This window comes from Vulpes lagopus, chromosome 10 (assembly GCF_018345385.1).
Source record: "Vulpes lagopus strain Blue_001 chromosome 10, ASM1834538v1, whole genome shotgun sequence".
NCBI lineage: Eukaryota > Metazoa > Chordata > Mammalia > Carnivora > Canidae > Vulpes > Vulpes lagopus.
In genome coordinates this window covers 88,119,348-88,143,897 of record NC_054833.1, presented here as the reverse complement: position 1 = coordinate 88,143,897, position 24,550 = coordinate 88,119,348, and the positions used below count along the sequence as shown (strand labels likewise).

The window sequence follows — 24,550 nt, the reverse complement described above, 5'->3', positions numbered from 1 at the left end:
TCCCTGCGAGACAAAGGCGGCATCCTCGCTGGGCCGCGCGACGCCGGCGGACCCCACGCCAGCGCCTGGGTCGCGGCATCGCCCCTTTAAGCGGCGCGCGGCCCGGATTGGTCGAGCGGGGGAGGTGGGGCGCCGAGCGTCGACGTCTCGGCCCCGCCACTCGCTATATAAGGCGGCGTCGGCTGCCGCGCCGACGGCGGCCGAGTCGAGCGGGGAACGCGAGTGGGGAGCGCCGGCCAGCGAGCGGCGAGGCGCCTGCGCGGTGTCCGGCCCCTGAGCCCGCGGCGCTGAGCCAGCCGGGAGGACATGCGCGGGAGGGCGCCGTGGGGCAGCCGCGGCTCCGCGGGGGTAAGGGGCCTGCGGGCCGGGGGTAGTGTGGGGAGGGCGGCGCTGCGCCGGGCTGCGGGCGGCTCCCGACGCTGGGCGGGTCCCCGGGGCGACGCGGAGTCTCCCGGGACTGACGGACGGATGGCCGGGGGCCGGGCCGGGCCGGGGGCGGGGGCCGGGAGCGCGGCGCGGGGCCGGGGCTTCGGGCCGGGGGCCGGGGGGCAGGGGGCCGGGGTCCTGCGCCCGCGGGGCTGGCGGCGGCCTCGGCGGCGGCGCTCCACACGGGGGCTGCGCTGCCCCGGCGCGCTCGGTGCCCGCCAGCCATCCGAGGGCTGCGCGGGGGGCGGCCTCGCGGCGACCGCGGTCGTCCCGGGCGGAGGAGTCCCGGGCCCCGCCGCCTGGCTCCCGGCTCGGCAGCGCGGTCCTGGGCCCCGAGCGCCCGCAGCGCTGCCTCCGAGGGAGCCGAAGCGCGGAGCCGAGTTCGGAACGTCACTGCTCATTGGGTGTTTTCTCGTGTGTATTTCTATGTGTATGTCACAGCCTCGTACACATTAGATGACTTCTCCGTGATTGGTGCTGGATTGGTGCTTGCTGAGCCTTTATTAGGATTTCGTCATTGCTTGAAAGGAACCAGTCTCTTACCTGATATAAAAAAAATTATATATATGTGTGTGTATATATGAATAGATTGTTAGTCATAAACTTAAGTGCAGTCAGAATAGACTGTAGCTTTAAAAGAGATGTGTTGGTGACTTTAGGTACACCTGCAACACAGGTAGGGCCGGACTGGTTTCTAAGCAACTGTCAGAGGTGAAGAAAGGTGAGGTTAAAATGCCTCCCCCCCCCCCTTCTGAAGGACAGTATTCTGCACGGTTGTCAGCTTTTATAAATCTTGTAAGAATGCAAAGGGTATGTGTTTGTTGAGGCTACTGAAACACTCACCATGCCGAGTCCTGCTTTTTTTTTTTTTTTTTTTTGCATTTCTGTAATTATACAGTTTTCAGCAAAGTTTTACGTAAACAGATCAAAAATAGGAGGCCGGGTATCCATTCGAAGAAATGACCGAATTTTGCCAAGACGAAAGTTGGCTTCTTGCGAATTATGCTATGATGGGTTACCAGTATGTTATCAAGTCACATACTGCTCTCTTTTCCGGATATGAGCAGATCTGAAAAGAAATGCATAGAGCTTTTTAGCCTGAGCTTCAGACACTAATTGTCAGCTTCTTCACTTCACTCACAGGTTTATTTTCAGCTGGGTGTTTCAGTGGAGTCTGGCTAATCGGTGATAGAGGTCCTGGTCTAACCGTTTATAACCTGACATATATTCGATTGTAAACTCCTTAAGGGCAGGAACTCTTCCTTGTACAGCTTCTATCTTGTGCAGCCTTGCACATAGTTGATGGTTGATAAATAATTGCTTGAAAGCATATTGTACATCTTTAAAGCTCAGCAGGATTGGACCAGTCACTGATAAGGGTGCAAAGCAAATCTTTTTTTATGGCTGTTATGAAATGCCTGAATTATTCATATTTTCGACAGGTGAAATGACTGTTTCAGTGAATTGTTTCTCCTCCTTTCAGCTCACAATAGCTACTGGCCACTCTTTCTTGAGGTTTAATTATATTATAGACTTGAGTTTTTGTGTGAAAATGACTCTTCACTGCTGCTTCTCAGAAGTTGAACCAGATAATACTCCCTTTCAGCTAATACTAATGGTAGCTTTTAAAAGCAAGTTGCCTAAATTACAGGTACAATCTAACATGCTTGAAACTGACCTGAATGTCTGCATACCATCAGGTTGCTTTAGAAAGGTGAGCAGAGGAGGGAAAGGTGGTGCCAAGGGTAATTCCAGGAGTTTGAGTGTCATCAGCTCCCTCTGCCAGAGAAACAGCTCTCCTTTTAATCTAAATAAATTTGAATTGGTACCTTTTCATGAGGATTCCTTTTGCACCTTTCGGTGCTGGTGGTTGGCCATGCTTTATAAAAGCTAACAAATAACCTACTAGATAAACAAGATCCGGTTGTGGCATTCTGGCATTATGGGCATGGCATTGGTGTATGCTCTGTAAAGGTGGGTAAAACTGCTGAGTTTCAGGGTGCTGAATGTTAGTTACTAGCCTAATAGAGAAATTTGATTTAAGGTAGGGAAAAGTTAGTGTGGGATTCAGATTTCAAAAGGAGAAATGGATTCTGCAATTTGAAGTCATTGTTGATGCTTCAGCCCAGTTCCTCATACTGTAAAATGGGGCAGTATTACTAAAAGGTAAAATCTGCTAGAGCTCAGGGAATATATTTGTAAAATATGGGGTTTGGCTACATGAGCTTTAGTCCTGTCCCACTCCAGAGTGCCATGATTCAACAGTTCAAGGGAAGCAATAGGAAGGTAAGGATGAGAAGACATTGTCCAAAGCTCTTCTTGAAGACCCACAAGAATATGAAACCTGGCCAGGTACAGATTACTTCAAATAGTATTCCCTCTACGTGGAGTGCCCTTCCAACTCTTCTCATGGCTGCCTCTTTTTCATTCTTAAATTTTAATTTAAAAACTCACCTCAGGGAGGTCTGCCCAGTTGGCCCTCGTGACTCCAACCTCCCCTCCCTGTCCTCCCAGGGAAGTCATCACAATCTGAAATTGCTGGTTGTCTCCTCATTAGATTGAGGCTTTCTCAGGCAGCAGCCACATCTCTTTCACTAGCATAGTATCTACTCCAGAATAAGCACTTGAGAACCATTTGTGGAAATAACTCATCCTTGCCCTCTAAGAATTTGTGAGCAAAACCCTGTGCATGGAGCTCCAGGTCCTGTCTCTGTGATTGACACACACTTAGGTATTGAGCTTAGCCATCCCCTCATCAGTTTCCCCACTGATAAATAAGAACATTAGAAAGAGAAGTGAGGTTGGGGGTACCTGGGTGGCTCAGTCGATTAAGCGTCTGACTCCTGATTTCAACTCAGGTCATGATCTCAGGGCTGTGAAATGGAGCCCCACTCCCACCCCCACCCCCAGCCCAGTCATGCTCTGCACTCATTGAGGAGTCTGCTTGAGATTCTCTCCCCCTCCTTGCACATGCTCGCTCACACTGTCTCTCTAAAATAAAATCTTTAAAAGAAAAAGTGAGGTGGTTATCTAAAATGAAGAGACCGTGGAGAGGAAAGGAGTGAAAGTGTAGCAGGGGTGTGCTGCATTAGAGGACAGAAGAGCCTCACTGGCCTTTCTGCTAACAGGAAGATGTTTGGCCTCACTTCCTCATCTGCAAAACACAGAGTAATCCCTGCCACCTCTCACAGGGATGTTGTGGGGATCAGGTGAGATGATGTGTCAGAAAGTGCTTTGTAACTTGTCGAGTGCTTTCCAAATACAAGATATTCTGGTATTAAATCCCAGACTTTAAAATGGAGCCTGATTGTAGGGCCACTGCTGGGAACCATGCTGCGAGAGTGTATTGAAAGGAGACCCATGGGGTTTATGTAGGGACCCCTTCTTATGGGTAAAGACAGACCGGCACGGGGAGGCATCAGCTGGCATCAGCATATGCTCCGATTGAGAGCTTTGAAAGAATTGCTTGAAATGGTCACAGAGTATAAAATTGATACCTTAACCCACCCTTCCAGAGGATACATAGGCCAAATCTGAAGTTAATAAAATAACTTTCACAGGAGGATTTGAGGGAGTCGAAGTAAATCAGGAACTTTCATAGTCTAAGGGTTACCCAAGAAAAACTTACCAAGCAGCAAATCCCTAGAAAAGCCGTGTGAGCCACCCTTCACATAGGCCTTGTAGTGGGTCAGATCTTATTACCGGTTGAAGATCATGAGGGGTTTGGAGAGGCCAGGTGGTGTGGTGAGAGCCTGGCCTAAGTCTCTAGGCCCCACCATTCACCAGATGTGACCTGGAGCCATCTCATCCCTCATCTATAAACCAGGGTCATAATAGTAACTCACCCTTCAGGGTTGTTGAGAGGATTAAATAACTTCTATGTATAAATCACTTAGAACAATGCCTGTCAAATAAGTTTCCAAGAATTAGTTTATTATTTGTACTGGTTTTATGTCCATTGTAACAGTCTGGCGTTAGCCATTGGGTGACTCCAGTGCTCATTAAGTAAATTTAAAGTTTGTAAAATTGGGCTATTGTGCTCCTTGTCATTAAGATTAGAATAGAACCCACGTATTTTTTCCATTTGGAAATCTATTATGTGTATGTCTAAAAGGAATAATATTTTTCCATCCTGTGTGTGTGTTGCTACTCATCGTAGCATCTGTAGGAAGAGTACAAAGGACAAGAGACTACATCCCCGCTGACGCACATTTCTGCCACTGCATGAAGACCGTGTAGACACGAAGTGAATCAAAAGGCTATTGATGACGATGGCTGTAGAACGAATAGGTTTTTTGTTAGTTTGCCGTTTCTTAAAATACTCAGCTAGAAAATACTCTGAATTATTCGAGAAATTATGTCACTCGGCTTTGATTTTGACAGTCTGAAGATAAATTATTTTCCTTGTTGCCTCAGTTTTTACCACCTACAAGTGGGTTGTTATGTGCTCGCCCACTCAAGGGAGGATGGGAGCCACAGGGGACAAAATGTCCATCCTCACCCTGCAGAACTACGTCGCCACAGGTCCTGAAACCATCACGTTTACCTTGATTTCATGCAAGAGCATTTTACTTACATTTTATTTATTAAATTAAAGGTGTTAAATCCTCTGTGCTTTTAACACGAAGGCATTTATGCTTCCTGTGGTAGCAGGGGGCCACAGAGGACATTCCTGCCTGCCTCCCCCTCCACTCCCTTCCCCCAGATCAACGTCTGTTGCAGTGAAATCTGAGAAAAACCCTGAATTAGGGCCTTTGATTGTGAGAGTCCTTTGCTCAGTGAGTAAACTCAGGTCATGCAACACTGGAACTGTCATAGACACTGAATGTGTTAGATGACTGTTAAATCAGTAACTTTCTCATATTATTAATAAAAGTCAAAAGTCTGTAAAACAGCTGCACTAATGTTCAGTGTGTCCGATAGCTCAGCTGCTAGTGCTATAGACACTAATCACAATAAAAACGATGGGATTTTGTTCTGTTTTTAATTTTCTCAAAGGTGATTATTTTAAGCATTTTCAGACTGAAGATAAACATGCAGATGGTAGTTTATTTGGGGAGGATCTAAAATCATGGAATTAAAACAAAATTCTTTTTAAATAAAAAATAAAATCATGGAATTTGTCATGTTCTGTAATCAGTATCTTTTTACAAATCTTGGCTCCGAATAGGATTATCTTCTATCTCTCTCTGTAAGGAAATAGTCTTGTAGGTAGTTGTTAAATAAGGTTGAAAAGACCATTTATCACCCTGAATAAACAGAAATCAGGTTCTAAAACCAGATTGAAAGAAGGAAATTACATCACACTTTTAAATAAGGAAGCGCTGGGCAGAACTGGATGAGTTGTATGACAAAAATGTGCCCCTCCTCCTCCTGTGGATTGCTTTTGAGATTTATTAATGAGATCTGGTGGCAAGGTAAGCACATCTAGGTTACTGTCTTAAGGTAGCCTGGTTTAAAAAACAAAAAAGTTTCAAAGTGACTTGTCAAGCTAAAGGCATGTGATTTCACCTTAATAAAGCATATATGATATGCTTTTCAGTGTGGCCGTTTTTGGTTTGTTTTCCTTAAGGAAAGTGACCTTAAATTTAACAACAACAACAGTAGGTGCAGAAGGAATCATGTGGAAGAAAAGGTGAAATTCATTATTTTCAGAAACCTTCCCCCTGGTTGCTTTAAGTGAATGTACAGTAATAGAAACCAATTGAGAAATTTACACTGTTAACCACTTAAGTTTGGGTTTTTACCCAGCCTGCAAGCTGTCCATTTTAGATTTTGGAAATAAATTTAATGAAAATTCCTTGCCGCTGCTTACCTAAAGTGGCTACATTATTATTGGGGGGTGTCAGCCCATGTTAGGTTGATCCCTCAGTTCTTCACTGATTTACACTAGATGTAAACCTGTCATGTCATTACTTCTTTTAAAAATGAGATGAATATTTTCTCAATATCCATCTAATAAATATTCATCAGAAATGAATGATAGCAGGATCCACACAGGAGAGGGGAACAGAGTCCCATCCCAAAAGATTTGGAGGATGATCAAAGAATTGGGACACAAAGTAACTCAAGAACATAGAGACCCTGCTCTGGCCTTCAGAAGGGAGCCAGTTAGTGTACAAGGTGGTGGGACAGGTGGCTTCCAAGGAAAAGGTGAACAGAGATTGGGGAAAAGAGAAGCAAGATCTTGAAAAAGGTGGTTCAGGGCCTGCCTTGTTGCAGAGGCCTTAGGGCCAGCCTGCAAGAGCTTTTATTTAGAGGCTTTGGAGACTTTTGAGCAGTGGAAGATCCGAATTTGAGCTCCAATTCAGGAATATGGATCTGGTACTGGTGTGTTAGGCGGATTAGGTTATTTTCAGACCCAAGGCAGAGCGATGCCCATGAACAGAAGGAAGGTAGGTCTGAGAGGCAGTGTGGAAATAGGCTCTGGGACTGGATGATTGAACATACGTCTGTTGGGACTCAGGTTATGAAAAATGGTGCCTGTGGGAGAAGTGGGGTCCTCGCAGACCCTGAACTGGTTTGGAAAGGGGGAGGGGGTGTGAAGTAAGTGACAGGAGTTGGGTCTGTAGAGTTGCAGATGCCAGAAGCCCAGCCGAGTGGAAAGATAATCACCAGACAATAGGAAATGCAAAGTGGAAGCTTGAGCCCGGCCTGGAGTGGAGATGCAGGAGATTGAGAAGCTGTCTATGCAGGGTTGAAGCCACAGAAGTGGATCAAAACTCAAAAGGCTCAGGGTGGGGGAGGGGGCGTGCAAGGAGAGCAAATCAAAGTGCTGCAGCAAGAAACAGATCGTTTTACGAGATACTGTTTCTTTTTGAAAAAGTGATGTTAATAAGAAAAAGTAGTCCACATTTGGGATTGGTATTTAACTGCAGTTTTGACACTAAAAAGGGTAAAGATCAGTTCACAAATTTTAGGGACATTCTTTTGCCCAAGGTCATTCCGATCCTGTTCTACACCACGCTGCCTGGGTTCACATTCGCTCTCACATTTTGCATTTCCTAACAGAATGCCATCTTATGCTTAGAGGTCCTGATTTCCCCACATAGAAGTATTTTTGCAGTTGCTTTTCTAATGAATTGTCAGGTAGAACTGGCTTTACAGTTCCAGAAACAGAACTTGAAACACTGCAGCACTGGGATGCCCGGGTGGCTCAGTGGCTGAGCGTCTGCCTTCAGCTCAGGGCCTGATCCCAGGGTCTCAGGATTGAGTCCTACATCAGGCTCCCTGCATGGAGCCTGCTTCTCCCTCTGCCTGTGTCTCTGCCTCTCTCTCTCTGTGTCTCTCATGAATAAATAAATAAAATCTTAAAAAAAAAAAAAAAAAAAAAAAGAAAAGTAAGAGAAACCCTACAGCACTAGTGGAATTTCCCTGGACCATTGTGTTTCTTTTTAACTTGAGGTTGGCCGGGCTGATTTTTCCCGAGGAGGGTACGTACTGCAGATGTGGGGAGGGTTGAGAGAGGCGTGGAAGAATCGCAGGTCGCCTCCTGCCTCTCCTGGCATTCCTAGGACCATGCCGAAAACATTTGCTTCCAAACCTACGGGTAGGTCACCCTTCCTGAGTCTATGGTTGGAAGTTACTTCCCAAAAGAGAACATGCAGTTATGTCTCCCTCCTCGCTTCTCCCATGCAAGCTAGTAGGAAGTTCGGACAGTTTCATAACACGTCCCATTCACAATTCCCCATTGAAATGTAGAGGCAGGTCACCTTCTATGAATACACAAAGACACTATTGTGGTCAGAAGTGAGCTGGCTTAGTGAACACAATTCTTTTTATACTAAAAAAATTTTTTTCTTAAGAAAGCTAACAAGTAGGTGATGGAAACAATGAATAAAAAATAACTTTCTAGAACATATACATAATTTTAAGGGGCCACTGAAATGTGAGTTTAGAATTCCGAGGCCGTTCCAGCAGAGGCGATAGTTACACAATCATTCTGTTGAAAGCTAAGATTTAGATGGCATTAGGAGGCTGACACACAGTAATTACGAGGAGCACTTGCTGGCCTGCAGACAGGTGGGGGTTGGGCCTCCAGAATCCCCCGCAGCATTTTCCTGTAATCTGGATGAGCGATCTCCAAACGTGTGCTTTCAAACTACTTAAATACCATATTCTTCTTCCTATCTTGGCCTTTCGTTTTTACATCACCACAGATACTTTCCCTGTGCTCATGCCCGTGCTTGTAGGGTGCTCCGGGAAAGCGCCACATACCACCAGGCCAAGTGCCCGGAGGGGGCGCCAAGCAGTGTGTTCTAAAAATGGGTTGTTGGTTGTTTTTTGTTTTGTTTTGTTTTGTTTTGTTTAATTTTGCGTAGCTTTCCTTAATCCACGTAAAGTAAAAACACGTGTGTTCATTTCAAGCCTCTGAAGACCAAAAATTTAAAAGATCCCCCAATAACTTAGATTTCTCAAATGGTGGGGTTTTCTTTTCCCTGTTCTTAATCCTATGCCTTGGAGAGACTGCTCACAGGAAAAGAGCGCTTGACTGTTTGAAATCATATTTGAAACCTATTTAAGTCTCTGCCTAATGTATCAGAGCAGCTGGCTTTGGGATAATAAAAAGCTGAAGAACAGCCCCATGTTCGCTTTGTCACCGAAACATGACTGTCTCTCCATTTCTTTTTGCATGAAGCACAAGCACTTGCAGAGCATTTGTTAGATCTGTAGCTAAAAAAGAAAAGACCCCGTGCTCTATTCATCGTGTACATCAGTTGATGCTGGTGATGGTAATAATTAGATGGTAGAGTGTAGTACTTCATTCAGTGAGCATTCGCTTCTTGAGCACTTGCTGATGTGCCAGGTAGGGATGATTTATGATTAGAACCTAGCCTCTTTCCTGGACTCACAGTCTAGTGGGTGACAGATGTGTCCATAAAACAAATGACCTGTGTACCCCCTTCCCCACCCCCACTGCATGCTCGCCTCACTCATCTGTGTCACCGCCAGTCCCCAGCACACCACCCAGCTCTGGGTGGCTGCACACATGCTTGGTGAACACATGATAGAGCGTCACAGAGTGTCTTTGCATGTCCCAGAAGGGGTCAGTGTTACACAGAGAGTTAACAGATTGTGTTCTGGTGTCTAAAAGAAAAAAAAAAAAGCCTGCACTTTCTCTAAAGAAGCATGAATATATCTGAAGAGAACAGGGACGGATGCTAATGAACACTTCTAGAAAGAAGGCACGGGGTGAGCTACTGGTTGACTGCAGACACAGACCATCTGATGGGGAGAGGGGGGTCCTCACACTGGGGAACTACTAGATTAAGAAAAGGGCATTTACTTAGGCCCTGTAATCTTGCCTTGGAGCGAGGCAAGACAGGAATCACGAGGCACTTCATACAGGAGAATGTGAAGAATGTGCCTTTAAGTTTGTCTTTGAGAGGGAGGAGGAAGCTGTCCAGGCCTCTGCTGAAGCTGGTAACCTTGTAGAACTTGATTTTTACAGGATAATGGAAATTAGGATCTTCATATCTATTTCTTTATTCTCAAGTAGGTAGTAACTGGAGAATTTGTCCTCCCAGGGTCAACCCTGAAATAGAGAATCCAAACAAATGCTTGGCCATGGAGTAATCCGGTGCCACTGTAGACTCTCTTGTTCAGAGCATTGGGTTTTAGTGAATGTTGATTCTGCAGTATTGAATACAGTCATTTCTGAGATGGCCCTGTTGGCCTGGGAGACTGTGAGCTCACTATGCGCACACTCTGGAAGGTCGGGTCATAGTTGGTTAGAGAACTGTGTGCGCGCTTTGGCCAGCAAGCAGGATCTGTTGTGCAGCTGTCGGGCTGCAGTAGGAGGTCTGCCTCTGCTTGCTGTGGATCGTTTCTCACTTTGCTGAAAACATTTCAGAGCTTTGATTAGTATTTCCAAAAAAAAAAAAAATGTTCTCGATGTCTCCGTTTAAATACCATCATGAGAAGTAAGAATTGGTTCATGCAAAAATGTGAGGATGAAGTGAACATCTGTAACTAAATTTTTCTGTCCCACGTCCCCCACACCCCCACCAATTCTCTGATATTAGCTGTGCGTGGGTATTTCCGAATTGTTTATTCTCTTGTCTCTTCTGTCTCGCCCCCCCACCTAGGGAATGCAAGCTGCTGGTTAACTACAGATCCCCAGGCCTCAAGGGTGTGGAGACCTCCCAGAGTAAGGCACCATGTCCACGGCAGGAGTTGCTGCTCAGGAGATTAGAGTCCCATTAAAAACCGGATATCTGCATGATGGCCAAGCCATGAGGACCGTCAGGACCTGCTGGGGTGGCCGCAGTGAGTTTGAAAAGTAAGCACAGGATGGAATGGCCCTGAAACCTCTAAGCCGGTACTGTCAAAATGAGATCTGAGATCAGGGACATGACAGCTCCTTATTTATGACCCAAGATGTCTTTGCTTTCATTTCAGTCACTTTTTGAGCATCGACCCAATCACCATGGCTTACAGCCTCGACTCTACTGCTCAGGAGCGCCTAACATCTCTTGGTACGTGTCCTGGAAACTAAAGCAAGGCTAGTGCTTGAGCAGGAAGTCCACAGTCGGGATAGTACTGGCTGGTCCTCCAGCCTGATGTTCAAGTGAGGAAGCCACCTGAACTGTTTCCAGCAGCAGCCTGACCCCTGGTGGCAGCAGGTTCTGGAGAGAGCTGTGTGCTTGGCTTTCGAGCCACCCTGCCTTTACCCTGAGTCACCGATGCCCTGACCACACCTATTTGTGGAAGTGTGATCTTTCACAGTCAGTGAATTCTGATCCCTGCTCTGATCCACACTTAACTTCTAGAGACCTTGGACAAGATCTCTCCTCTCACGAGTTTCGGATGCGCGTCCCAGGGCGATCGAGTAGTGTCCACGTTGATAAACACTTAGGAGAGAGTGTGATGTGCAGTCTAGGACTTCTGACGTGAGCACTGTGTTCCTTAGATTTTGTCAGGAGCATTTAGCACATTGCCAGCAGGTCTGCACTCTTCCTAAGGTCATGATGGCACTAACAGTGCAGACCTAGTCTCGCTTTACTCACACCCTGCCTGCCTCGTGTCACCGCATCTCTTAAGTGGCTGGGCTACTGTGGTGTGGTCTTCACGTAAATTATATGCTGCTCATCATCTGCGAGTTTTGCACACGTCACAAAACCTGCCGAGGTGTGTGGGTGTGCACCATGCACATGTCCAAGGGAGATAGAAGAGATAGCTTGTTCTTTGAACCCAATCATGTGCAGGAACAATCTCCTGGCCCCTAATTAACACCTGTGGCTCTCCCATGGGTGTTCTCAGGGTGGCAGCCGTCAGGTGTGTGCTGCCTTCGCAGGGAGCCGTGGGCACACGTAGCTGGGCTAGGCCTCGAGCGGTTGGGGAGAGCACTGCGCATGCGGGCCTTTCCCTGACCTCTCTCGTTCCTTCTAGGGCACGCTGCGATGTCTGGTCCAAGGAACGGCCCTACTCAGAAGCCCAGCCTCGCCCCTCTTCTTATTCCCCCAGGCGAAGACTTGGGGCAGCGCGAAGAGGAGCGAGTCGTGTGTGGCTTTAAGAAACTCTCAGTGAACGGGGTCAGTGCTTCTCCTCCGCTCACACCCATAAAGAACCCCCCGTCCCCCTTCCCCTGCACTGCCCTCTGTGATCGGGGTTCCAGGCCCCTCCCGCCGCTGCCCATCTCCGAAGACCTCTCTCTGGATGAGACAGACTGCGAGGTCGAATTCCTCACCAGCTCGGACACGGACTTCCTCTTAGAAGACTGTACGCTGTCCGGCTTCAAATACGATGTTCCGGGCAGGCGAAGCTTCCGTGGGTGTGGACAGATCAACTACGCATATTTTGATACCCCAGCCGTCTCTGCAGCGGATCTCAGTCAGGCTCCTGACCAAAATGGAGGGGTGCAAAGTTCAAATCCTCCTCCACCTCAGACCCACCGAAGATTAAGAAGGTCCCATTCGGGACCAGCTGGATCCTTTAACAAGCCAGCTATAAGGGTGTCCAGCTACATACACAGAGCTTCTCCAAACTCCGATGAAGACAAACCTGAGGTTCCCCCCAGGGTTCCCATACCTCCTAGGCCAGTGAAGCCAGATTACAGAAGGTGGTCAGCGGAAGTTACTTCTAGCACCTACAGTGATGAAGATAGGCCTCCCAAAGTGCCACCAAGAGAACCTTTATCCCGGAGTAACTCCCGCACACCCAGCCCCAAAAGCCTCCCGTCTTACCTCAATGGGGTCATGCCCCCTACTCAGAGCTTCGCCCCTGACCCCAAGTACGTCAGCAGCAAAGCTCTGCAAAGACAGAACAGCGAAGGGTCTGCCAATAAGGTCCCTTGTATCCTGCCCATTATTGAAAATGGGAAGAAGGTTAGCTCAACACATTATTACCTACTACCTGAGAGACCCCCGTACCTGGACAAATATGAAAAGTTTTTTCGGGAAGCAGAGGAAACAAACGCAGGCCCCTCGACCCAACCCCTGTCTGCTGACTGCAGTGTCATCTCCACCACAGAGAAGCTGGACTCAAAGACAAAACTGGACCTTGGTGGCCACGTGAAGCGCAAACATTTGTCCTATGTGGTTTCTCCATAGGCTTTGGGGTGGTGGCTTGACAGGGGCTCTCTGGGAGCAGATGGTCCTTAAGCCACTTTCTGGTTTAGTTGAGATTCACAGGGAAAGGTTTTCAGATCCCAGAATGAAATAGTCGAACCCACCATCTGAAAGAGACAGGGTTAGAGCGGCCGGGATGCATGCTCAGGCTGGGAATCCCTGATTTTGCTGTTCCGACCCAGAGTGTAAAGATGTGCAGGCAGGGAGAGAAGGTTTTGTGAGCACGTTAGTGACCCATAGAAGCCTGTGGTGGAAGCACAGGCTATAGTTGCAGGTTAACCAATTAGTTGCTACCTTAGAGTCACATATATTCAGAATGATAAAACAAGCCAGAGGATGGCTCCTGACTGAGAATTGAGCAAATGGAAGAAAACACAGTATTCCTTAGATCAGAATCATTAAAAAAAAAAAAAAAGCAAAAAAAAAAACCCAAAAACATAAAACAAAAAAACAATTTTCGCCTAGTCCATTTGAAACGGCCCAGCTCTTGGGCCCGAGAAGCTCTGTCTCCTTTCTGTCTGCAAGCAGCCTGTGCCACCCAGGGCAGGGCGCGCGTCCGTCCCGTGGCTCTCCCTGCCCAGGTTCAAAATCGTCCCAAGGCCTGGCTCCCTACAGCTCCTCACTCTGCTCGTGGAGGGGAGGATGGCGGTGTGCCGGGCAGCCATGCTTTCACCTGTGCATGCATGTCTCGCATCTCGAGAAATGAGAAGATAACAATTCATTAATCATTTCTCCCCCAGCACTTCCTGCTCTGTTCTATCCACTAACGTGGCCTGTTTGTAGCGTGGGCCTCACAGCCACAGGGGGCCTGTTAGACTCATGTCGAAAGCAAACCGTTCATCAGTGTTTGGGATGTCAGTCACACAGTCGTGAAACAGTTTGCTGCATGACAGCATCACCAGGGAGCATGTGTTGTGTTTTTGTATTGGTTGTGTTTTTTTTTTTGTTTGTTTTTTGGGGGTTTTTTTGTTTGTTTTGTTTTTGTTTTTTTAGACTGTATTAAGAAACACGTACAGCACAAGCTGGCCTTGTGTTGCTGGTTCCTGTTCAGTATTTCCTGGGGATTGTTTGCTTCTTTAAGTAAAACACTTCTGACCAATAGTACAGTATGTCTTAATGGCACAGGTCACATCAGCATCTTTCTGCTTTTGAGACTCTCTCGGCTGGCTGCTTCACCTGGATTCAGGGAGACCCGTAGCCTGTGCTTGGGTTTCCACGTGCTACGATGTATCTTGTATAGATAAGCACAAAAGAGAAGGTGCTCACTAACAGAGGTACATTACTACAATGTTCTCTTAACAGTTAAACAAGCTGTTTACAGTTTCAACTGCTGAATACTATTTGAGCTATTTAAAGCTTATATTTTAGTATGAACTAAATGAAGGTTAAGACATGCTTTAGAAAAATGCACTGATTTCTGCATTATGTGTACAGTATTGGACAAAGGATGTTATTCATTTTTGTTGCATTATTTTGAATATTGTCTTTTCATTTTAATAAAGTTATAATACTATTTATGACACCGTTAACAATGTTTCTTGCCTAAACTCTTATAAAAGTTTATGTCTCAAGTACGTCGACAAGTATTGCCATCTTTAAGCACGAGGGAAGATTTTTTTTTTACAGCTTCCTAAATGCTTGAAATACACTGTCATCCCTAAAAGAAATGGGAACGATTGATACACACGCACAGTGAAAACGGGCTGTTTGTTTTTACCTTCAACAGTTCAGAGAGGGGACTGGAACTGATGCCAGGGTGTTGCTGTCAAGACAGTTACTACCTGGAGAGAGGAACATACGGAAGAAATGGGCTTTCGTACACACTTGATGTGGCCCACACGGAGTTTCAGGACTAGGTCCAGATTGTTGTGGGCCCTTTGGGTGGCTCTGCTTCTTGCCAGACATGAGGCCACCAGAGGAACCCTAGCCTGCCCTGGCTTCTCATGGAGAAGACAGCCATGCTTCTCGCAGCTTCTGGACGCAGGAGGAAGCTGGTGGCTGAATGTGAGGGCAACTCTCCAGCGCCGCCATGCCCTATGCCCAGCTGTCCCCTCTCCTGGGCCCTGTAGCCAAAACCCAGCTGCTCTCACCACTCCACGAGCTCCTAGACAATGGTGAAGTTCTCTGTGAGCTTTATGGAGACCTTGAATGTGCTTGGTATCTTCCAGAGTCAAGAGTGAGGGCTCAGAGGTCAATGAGTAGACCACCTCCACCTCTATGTGTTGGGCAGATTCTTTAACATCTCTGTCCTTGGGTAAAATTGGGGCGGGGGTGTCGTGATACCCACTATAGGGAATTATCTGTGGCCACTGCATATAAACCATGGCAGTTGGTGTGTGGTGAAGGCCTGGTATGTGCGTGGATTTTGTAGTCCTAGTTTACTCGCAGTTGCCCTGACAGGTATTATTTCTGACATTTTATAGGTGAGAAATGGGCTCAGGGAGTTGGTTCAACAGACACTTGTTGGGGAATGCCAGCCACATGCTAGATCCTGGGACATGGGCATAACCTCTGTCCTCTAGAATTTATTTATTTATTTAAAGATTTATTTCTTCATGAGAGAGGCAGAGACCTAGGCAGAGGGAGAAGCAGGCTCCCCACAAGGAGCCTGATGTGGGACTCGATCCTGGGTCCCTGTATCATGACCTGAGCTGAAGGCAGACAACCACTGAGCCACTTGGGTAGCCCTGCACTCTAGAATTCAAGCAGTCCCTCTTTATGGCTTGCGGAGAGCGCCAGCATGGGGTAAACAGTGCTGGTAGGTAGCAAGGGGGCTGTACTCTCTAAGGTGATATGATGTAAAGGGTCAGACTCTAAGCTGAAGGAAGTGGAATGAATAGGGAGGAAAAAGACTGAGGAAACAAGCTATGTGGGAGCCCCTGAGGCTGGAAAGAAGAGGCCGGTGTTTTCTATAAGCCAGACGTGGCAGCAGGAGGATGGACGCTGAGCAAGGTAGTGACCACTCAGAGATCCAGGCAGGGGAGTGATGGGATCAGATTTATCTTAAAAAGATGACAGTGGCTGTTGCAGGGGGAACAGCATGAAGAGAAGCTGAGGGGATCGATGATGCAGGGGGCACAGCAATGCCGGGATGTCAGGACCTGGAGAGACAAGGGGACACAGGGGAGGGGTCGGGACCAGAGATGGAGAAAACTGGCTTAGAGAGATCCTTTGAGGTAGAAGCAGCAGCTTGGATACCTCAGGGGTGGGATGAGCCCAGGAGCCTGTGGCTGTGATGCCCCCACCCCACCCCTGTGTGAGTTCCAGGGGAGCAGACAAGGTCCAGGAGAGGTGAATGGAGCACTCCCACTGACCTGTATCTGCATCTCACATCTTTTGCCTCTTTTCTTTCCCTCCTCTATTGCCTCTACTTGTATTGTGGTTAAGACCATCTTTTTTTTTTTTTTTTTTTAATAATTTCTTTATTTTATTTTAGAGAGTGTGGAGAGTGCTAGGGGAGGGACAGAGGGAGAGAGAGAATCTCAAGCGGATTCCCCACTAAGCACAGAGCCCAAGGTGTGTGGGGCTCGATCTTACCATCCTGAGATCATGACCTGAGCCGAAATCAAGAGCTGGACGCTTAATCCACTAAGTCACCCAGGTGCCCCAAGACCATCTTTAATTAGTTCATGTTTGCTTCCCTCTGAATCTTGATGTTTTTCCTTGATTTCACAAGAACACGCCTTTTCCCCTATCTTTTCATGGCTAAATGTGCCTCGCCGCAGTGCTAATCCTCTACAACTAGAAAGCTGTCAGAGCACCAGCTCAGTCCTCCGGCAGCACACAGAGCCAGTGGAGCTCTGGAGAGTTCTCTGGCACAGGCCAGCCCAGGCCTGCACTCTCAGCTGTTGCAGAGACCAGCAGCAGGGGGAATCAGCTATTGGCCACCACTGGATGCACTGTTACTAGGCAGGTCCTATATAGTGACAAAGCTCTGTCCTCAAGTCAGGAAATGTAGGCTCCAGTCAACCTCCTACATTCGATGCGAAGGATTCCCTTAGCTTCCCTGAGCCCCACTGTCCCCTCAACGTGAGACCAGGCCCCAGCAGGCCCAATACCACACAAACCACAGGGATTTATTATTAGGGACTGTGTCATGGCAGACAGCAGATGCTAAGGTCAGGAGGACCACTTGTCAGTCAACTCGAAATGCAGATAAAATTAAACGTGAAGTCTTCCCAGGCTGCAATAATTGATCATGTGTTGCCTATCTTGTTTAAAGGCCACATGCTTATTTATATGTTGCTTATTTCCCTCTACATCTCTAGGGATATCTCAACTAAGTAATGAAAAGAGACTGTCTCTTCGCTGCTAGGGGCCCTATTCCAAAAAAAAAAAAAAAAAAAAAAGAGGCCAACAGATTGTTCCAGAGAATTTCATAGTTGGAGAAAAGAGGTCTACATCCCTCTGTCTATTGCCTCGAGGATCAGAATATATATTAAGCTATTCTCTATGGTAGTTTTTTATTTCATCACCTAATTTGTGGCTTTTGAGGTACGTGGAAATTTTTTCTTAAAAATGAACTCTTGGCATGATTATTTCATACATAGTTTATTGACTTTTTATTTTATAGTAATTATGGACTCACAAGAAGTTTCTTTTTCTTTTTTTAAAGATTTTATTTATTTATTCATGAGAGACACAGAGAGAGAGAGGCAGAGACACAGGCAGAGGGAGAAGCAGGCTCCATGCAGGGAGCCCGACGTGGGATTCGATCCTGGGACCCTGGGATCATGATCTGAGCCAAAGGCAGACGCTCAATTGCTGAGCCACCCAGGCGTCCCTCACAAGAAGTTTCAAACTAGTACGGAAAGATGCCCTGGGCCCATTACCCAGATTCCCCCAAAGATAGCATCTTACAAAATTATAGTCCAGTGTCAAAACCAGGAAATGGACATTGTCACAATACTCGTATTCAGTAGTTGGTTTAGAAAGAGTTCCTATCAGAAGGGACTTGGGTCCCACTTTTAAAAAGTAACTTAGAAATCAATTCTGGCATTCTGTTAGGCATTATGTGAAAAGCTAATAAAGCCTTAAAAATACATTGCCGTGTAAATATTTATCCATTATGCTAATGGTAATTGAGGAGATAAAGCTGATGTGTGTTAACTTGGATCGGCCAAGATTTTCTGCAAGATTACTTTGCCTGAGCTCCAGTAAAGCTACGATTTCCAACCTTGAGGATTCGGGAATGGTTTCCCAGAGCCTTGAGGTGCCACGACTTTGAAACGTTGTAAGCAAAGCAGGAGAGGAACTGAATTTTGAAGGCGGTTCGAAAGCTTTGAGGTATCCTCGTCTGGAGGAAGTAAGTCGGGCTCAGACTATGGTGCAGAGACAAGTTTTCTCTGCAGACTAGACCATCTGACAAATGTTCCGGTCCTCTTCCCCCCACATGCGAATCCTACACCTGTTAAGAGACGTTTTGGGGTCTTGTTTAGGGAAAAGGGGAGAAGGGAGAGGGGAGGAGAACAGGGAAGAAGGCCCGAATGTGCCCGAACCTGATTAGCCTTGCCTTTTACTCCTCGTGGCGGAGTGAAGTGACCACATCTCGGCATGTCTAAGGCAACTGGAGGGTGTGAATTTTCGTGCTTGCTTTTCACTCGAATGTATCAAACTTCAAGAACATTCTGCCTAAGCCCCCGAGAATCTGTCCCTGGAGCGAGTCGAAGCAAGCTGGCCCCTGCTTTCATGTCACCTGTGCAGAAGTCAGAGTGGCAAACCTACGTGGCATGTCTGACTCTAGTGTCCGGGGAAAGCCTTCCCAACAGAGCTGCCCTGTAAGCTGTCCCTCGGGGTCACCTGCCACCCGGCAGCAAGGGGGTTTGAGGATGGGGAGAGAGCAGGAGCTGATCAGAAAGGACTCTTCGGGGCTCTACCTTCACCTGCTAGAAGGAGCTAGTGGCTATCAGGCTGTGGCGCTTACAGGTGCCTCTCGATGCTTCCAGAAAACTGCCCGGAACCCCCAGCTGGTAAACCTGCTTCAAGTTCACTAACACAGCGTCCGTGACCGTGCATAAATCTGTTTCTCCCCACTCCCCCTGGCCACGAAGTAAAAAGCACCCCCCCTGCCCCCCAAGAGGAGGCAATTTGTCCTAACCAGGGGACCAACCTTGGGGAGTGTTTGTGTGTCCCTTGACTTGACTTTGTGGCCTCCTGGTGAAAGGCAGCAACTTCATTCCTTGGAAATAACTCTGGATCCATGTCAAATAAACATCTTAATCACATGCTTCCTGCATATTTCTTCATTTTACAGTCATGAGGGCTTAGCCCGGTGCCTCCCCCCGGGACTGCCTGACTTTTGCACCCTCCCCTCTTGTGTAAGGCAGGAGGAGTCTGGCGTCTGGGCCTGGGCCGGGAGCCAGCGCTCCCGGGAAGCTGTGTTTGGTGCGTGTGTCTGGTCCGCAGGCGCCCCGGTGTCCTTGCCGAAGCTGGCGGCCTCGCACCCGCGTCCACGGACCGATGGGTCAAAGTTCGGGCTGAGCAGACGCTTGGACAGTTCCCGAGGCTCAGAGAGGCCCAGGCGCCGGCTCAGCAGCTCCGAGCTGCAGAGAGAACTCCCGCACCCACAGCGGCCCAGACACATGATAAGACTTGTCTGCGCATCATCCGGGCCCGGGAGCCTCTAATTACACGTCTGGGGCTTGCAGGAGCCCAGGTGGCCGGGCTCACATGATCCCAGAACTGTGAAGATAGCGCGGGCCGGGTTCTCACTGCCTGCGCAGCCAGGTGGGGGAGGCACCTCGGAGTCCCGTGCGTCATTTCAATACAAATTAGAATAACTGCATTCCAAAGACAACAAGAGTCCTTTTAACCGGGGCTGTTCCTTCTTCCAGAAGCATCGCCACAGTGTTTCCCCTCGACCTTTGCGGCTGTTCCGTCTGCCCCCTTCCTCCTGCTCCCCGACCCGGGGACAGCAGACAGCTGCCGGGCACTGCAGCAGAACTGGGGTGCAGAAGGGCACAGTGTCGTGTCCCCATGTCGCGTGCTTCCTCCACGCCACAGAGCTCTGGCCCCAGACTGCCTCGTGTGACGGCATTGGAGCCAGCGGAACATGCTCGCAGCTGTCCTTCACCGGATCAACAGCCCCTGGTTCTCAGACACCTGTCACCGCCCGGCACTGCGCTGGGTGCACCGAGTGTGCAAGCTGCTCACATCGGAATCGGCCTTAGAACCAGGAGGCCTGGCTGGAAAGGAAACACACCTGTCCGGAGCCAAACGAGAAAGTCCCTGGGGTCGGGGCCAGTGAGTGGCCCACTGAGGAAAGCCGCGCTGTGGGAGCGTAACCCAACAGTTGTCGATCCTGTCGGTAATCAGCTGTGTAGGAGGATTCCGAGGACCGCAGCCAGAGATCTGTTTTTGTTTTTTGTTTTGGAAGACTCGTTTTGTTTTTTTTTCTTCCAGGCTCCGTGGATGCTGAATCAGTCCGATTGTTCCTTTTGCAAGAATCCACAAATTTTAACAGTGATAAATAAACCACCATGTGTCATCTGGTCATTGATAAGGATCCCATAAAGAAACTGATGTACTGAACTGAAATGCTTATTTAAAATGTTTTTCTCCAAAATCTTCCCTACCAGCCTGTAGGCAACTTCTCTCCACTTTTTTTTTTCTTAAATCATACTCCTCAGGATTCTGTGTATGCATGCATTAATTACAAAAAGTTTTCTGGATACTGAGTTTTCTCTGAACAGCCTTGGTATAGGCAAAAAAAAAAAAAAAAAAAAAAAAAAAGGAGGTGTTACCACCCACCAGCATGCATTATAATTCTGTCCTTGCTTGATCCCCACCCAAATGCCCATTTCCATGTATACAAACTCATATTATTCTTTCTGAATCATACCTAAGTGCCACACCCTGAGTTGCACATAAAACTTGGCCATATTATTTATACACCAGTGTGTACTCACACAGCTGTGGCTGACTTAGAAGTCCACTTATATTTCTCTGGGATTATTTATCAGCTTACTTCTCCATTACTGATTCTACGTGGGAAATTCCCTGTAAGGTTTTCTTCTAAAATTTGGTAGCTTCATTTTAAGGACATATGTTCAACTCCTTTTCTGCTTACCAATCCTGACGTTGGTGGGTCTCTTTAAGTTTGAATCTCAACCAACACAAGCTGCACTAATTATTCAGAGTGGAGCAGCATCCTATTTTATAACTCACAGCCAGGAATGCACAGTAATAGAGTTATGGAGAGTCTGTCAATAGCCTAATATGTGGGGGCCTCTCCTGTTGCCCTCCTAAGCATCTCCTGAAACCTCCTGAAATAAAGGATCAATCTGTCTATTGGCATACCAGACCGTTTATCTATTGGTATAAGTAAAACCCAAAATTGTCTATTGACATATCAAACCATTTCAGGAATTCATGAAAGATACAGAGCAAGCAATTGTGATATGATGAAGAAATAGAATCAAAGGAAAAGAAAGGCTAAAATAGTCATAGGACATGACTTCTGTGACAGCCCCTCTGAAAATTCTGAGAAAACTCTGCCTTTACGGACATGGAACAGAAAGGAACCCTGGGGCAGGCGTCAGGGTGATTATCTGGGGGAACCCCTTCCAGAGTACCGCCCAACTTCTTCCCCTCTCCCTTTGTGTGAAGCTGTGTCAGTGAGTGTGTGCCTACAAGCTGGATCATTGGTGACAGAGACATAGCAAGGCCCCAGGTAGCAAGAGATATCTAGGCAGGATGGGAAGCCCTCCCACTGGAGAGTGCCCATCCCAACACTGTCTAGAGAAGCATGGCCTTCCCACTTCCAAGCCCATGCAATCAGAAGGTGGACCTACAGACAGGAGAGTAGGGATTTTCAAACACAAATATGAGGATAAAATAAAAAATCACCAAGCACTTGGGGAAAATTAATGTCAAGAGAAGCACAATTCAATAAACAGAGACCAGCATCCATGCAAACATTTCACAAAGCAAACCGATGTTAAAATAATCCTCAGCAATTAGACAGAATATTATATCCACAAAAACAGGCTATGGTGAAAAAGAGCCCAAGGACAGAAAATTGGAGGAAAATTTAAGAGGCATTTAGTATCTGAAAAGACAAGAATAGAGAGTAGCAGAAAAGAAATACTTAAAACATGTGTTTGTAATACATATAATTGTCAGATCACTAAATGATTTCAGGTTTCATACTGAAACCCAAAACTGATATAACATTATATGAAATATAATATGTATATGTAATTTATATTTTATAAATATAACATATTATGTCAACTATCCATCAATTTAAAAATTTTAAAATAATAATAAGAAAAAATTTCCCAGATCTGAAGACCCGGGTCTTCTTACAGAAAGGACTCTCAGATAACAAGTAATTTACTTGAAAATAAGACACACCCAGGGGCACCTGGGTGGCTCAGTAGGTTAAGTGGCTGCCTTTGGCTCAGTTCATGATCCCAGGGTCCTGGAATCAATCCCCATGTCAGGTTTCCTGCCCAGCGGGGAGCCTGCCTTCCCCTCTGCCTCACTCCCCCAAGCTTGTGCTCTCTCTTTCTCTCTCAAATAAATAAGTAAAATCTTTTTAGGAAGGAAGGAAGGTAGGAAGGAAGGAAGGAAAGAAGGAAGGAAGGAAAGAGGAAGGAAGGAAAGAGGAAGGAAGGAAGGAAGGAAGGAAGGAAGGAAGGAAGGAAGGAAGGAAGGAAGGAAAAAAAGAAAATAAGACACACCCAGATACATTTCCCAAACTGCAGAATATCAAGCTTGGGGCGCTGGGGAGGACTACCTTCCAAAGGGAAAAAACAAGCAGGAAGTTACCCACAAGGAACAAGAATTCTATGAGCCCCAGCAGCACAGGATGCTGGAAGAAAATGGAGCTGCATTATCAAGATTCTAAGAAACAGTGATTCTGAACCCACAGTCTTGTACTCAGCCAAGTTAGCATTCAAATGAAAGGTCAGAATGAAATACTCTGGGCATACAAACCTCAGAAAGTCTGTCATTCTCAGATGGGCTTTCTGAAAGCATTTCTCAAGGATTGCAACACAGCAAGATGAAAAGAATCTAAAGAGGAGGAAAATGTAACCAATGGGCAATGGCAAGTAGAAAAGCCATTATAACTTATAGTTGCCAAGTTTACATGATTTTTTATGCATGACTAAAGAATTACTACTAATGGAGAACTAAGATCCCAGGTTAATCCCAGGAGGAAGAGAATGAGGAGGAAAATGAAAACAGACTAAGGTTTTAGTCTTTGGAAGGAGAGGATACAATTGATTAATTCTGGTTATTATTGTTATTATTATTAAATGTACATTTACAAATTAGAGAATAAATTCCACTTTAGGTAATAGCAGAAAAATTTGCATCATATTAACCATCCTGCCTGTGACAATTATAAAGTCAAGGTAAAATATTTTAAAAAACAACTATGAAGGTAGTAGAGATCAACAGTGCCCTGGGATAAAAGGAAACAAACTAGTGCAGATCCATGTATAACCAGCTTTCTCCCAAGACAGTTTCTTAATTCTCTCAGCATTATCATCATCTCATCTCAGCTCATCATTTGAACAAGAAATAGAGTTCAAAGTGAAAGTGGCAGTTTTACTGGGCTGAAAAAACAGAAGTTAGAGTTCAGGGTTTCCTGCCAGAGTAGATGGAATTGAGGGAGGGCAGATCCTGGAAAGGAGGAAGCCCTCAAATCTGTGTACAAACATCCCCCCAAATCCTTGGTTGAATCCTGAACTATGCATTGCAGGTCACATCTCCAAGGGATCAAGTGGAAAGCAGCAACCAGAAGGCCAAAGGAACTGAGCAGGAATTTCAACAGCTGCCCACCTATGGAGATAGAGTTTAGATATCATGTCCAGTCAAGTTCAAGGTGCTTGATAAACCCATTGGGCTTTCTACTAAAACCCCAGAAAGAACACATCCCAGACTGAGGGCAAAACTGAAATAAACACCCTAAGAAAGCCTATAAGCAAACAACCACAGGATCAAAGTTATCTGATGGTAATTTGTTTGCCACCTAAAACAAAATGTATCACTTTTTCAAAGGAAAATAACAGAAACCATTGTATATCATCCACAATGTTCAGTATATGATAAAAATACACAAGGCATGAAAAGAAGCAGGAGAATGCATCTTATAATTAAGAGGAAAAATCAGTCAATAGAAGCAGATCCACAGATAACCTTATGCTGAATTAATAAAGATGTTAAAATAATTATCATAAATATAAAGATTTCAAGGAAAAGTGGATAGAATGGGTGAAGATATAGGGAATTTTTAGAAGTAACACAGAAAATATAACAAAGAACCAAATGGAAATCTTAGATCTGAAAAATGCTATATCAAAAAAATTTTTTTTACTGTTTTAGAGGATTAACAGCAGATTGGATAAAAAGAAAGAATCATAACATGAACATAAAGACATATGAATAAAAGTATTCAACCTACAACACACAAAAAGAAAAAATGATCAGAAAATTGTCTCTGTTAGGATACTAGAAATTGGATGTACAACTTCTAAATCATTCAATGAAAAAGAAATTGAAACTTTAAAAAATGATGAATCCAACAAATGGAAAGAAAAAGG

The 24,550-nt window shown here is 46.2% G+C and overlaps 1 protein-coding gene across 1 annotated transcript; it reads left to right on the top strand.

Moving 5' to 3' along the window:
* Window positions 1–212: 212 nt before the first annotated feature.
* ERRFI1 (ERBB receptor feedback inhibitor 1) lies at window positions 213–14,515 on the top strand. Its single transcript, XM_041770812.1, has 4 exons — window positions 213–348; window positions 10,515–10,708; window positions 10,828–10,904; window positions 11,818–14,515. Exons 2-4 carry the CDS (start codon window positions 10,587–10,589, stop codon window positions 12,975–12,977), a joined length of 1,359 nt encoding a protein of 452 aa, XP_041626746.1. The 5' UTR covers window positions 213–348; window positions 10,515–10,586; the 3' UTR covers window positions 12,978–14,515.
* Window positions 14,516–24,550: the final 10,035 nt, after the last annotated feature.

Coding starts and splice junctions, on each gene's coding strand:
- ERRFI1 (XM_041770812.1), top strand. CDS start 10,587: ATGTCCACGGCAGGAGTTGCTGCTCAGGAGATTAGAGTCCCATTAAAA. Junction 10,709..10,827: donor GGCCGCAGTGAGTTTGAAAA/GTAAGCACAGGA, acceptor CTTTCATTTCAG/TCACTTTTTGAGCATCGACC. Junction 10,905..11,817: donor GGAGCGCCTAACATCTCTTG/GTACGTGTCCTG, acceptor CGTTCCTTCTAG/GGCACGCTGCGATGTCTGGT.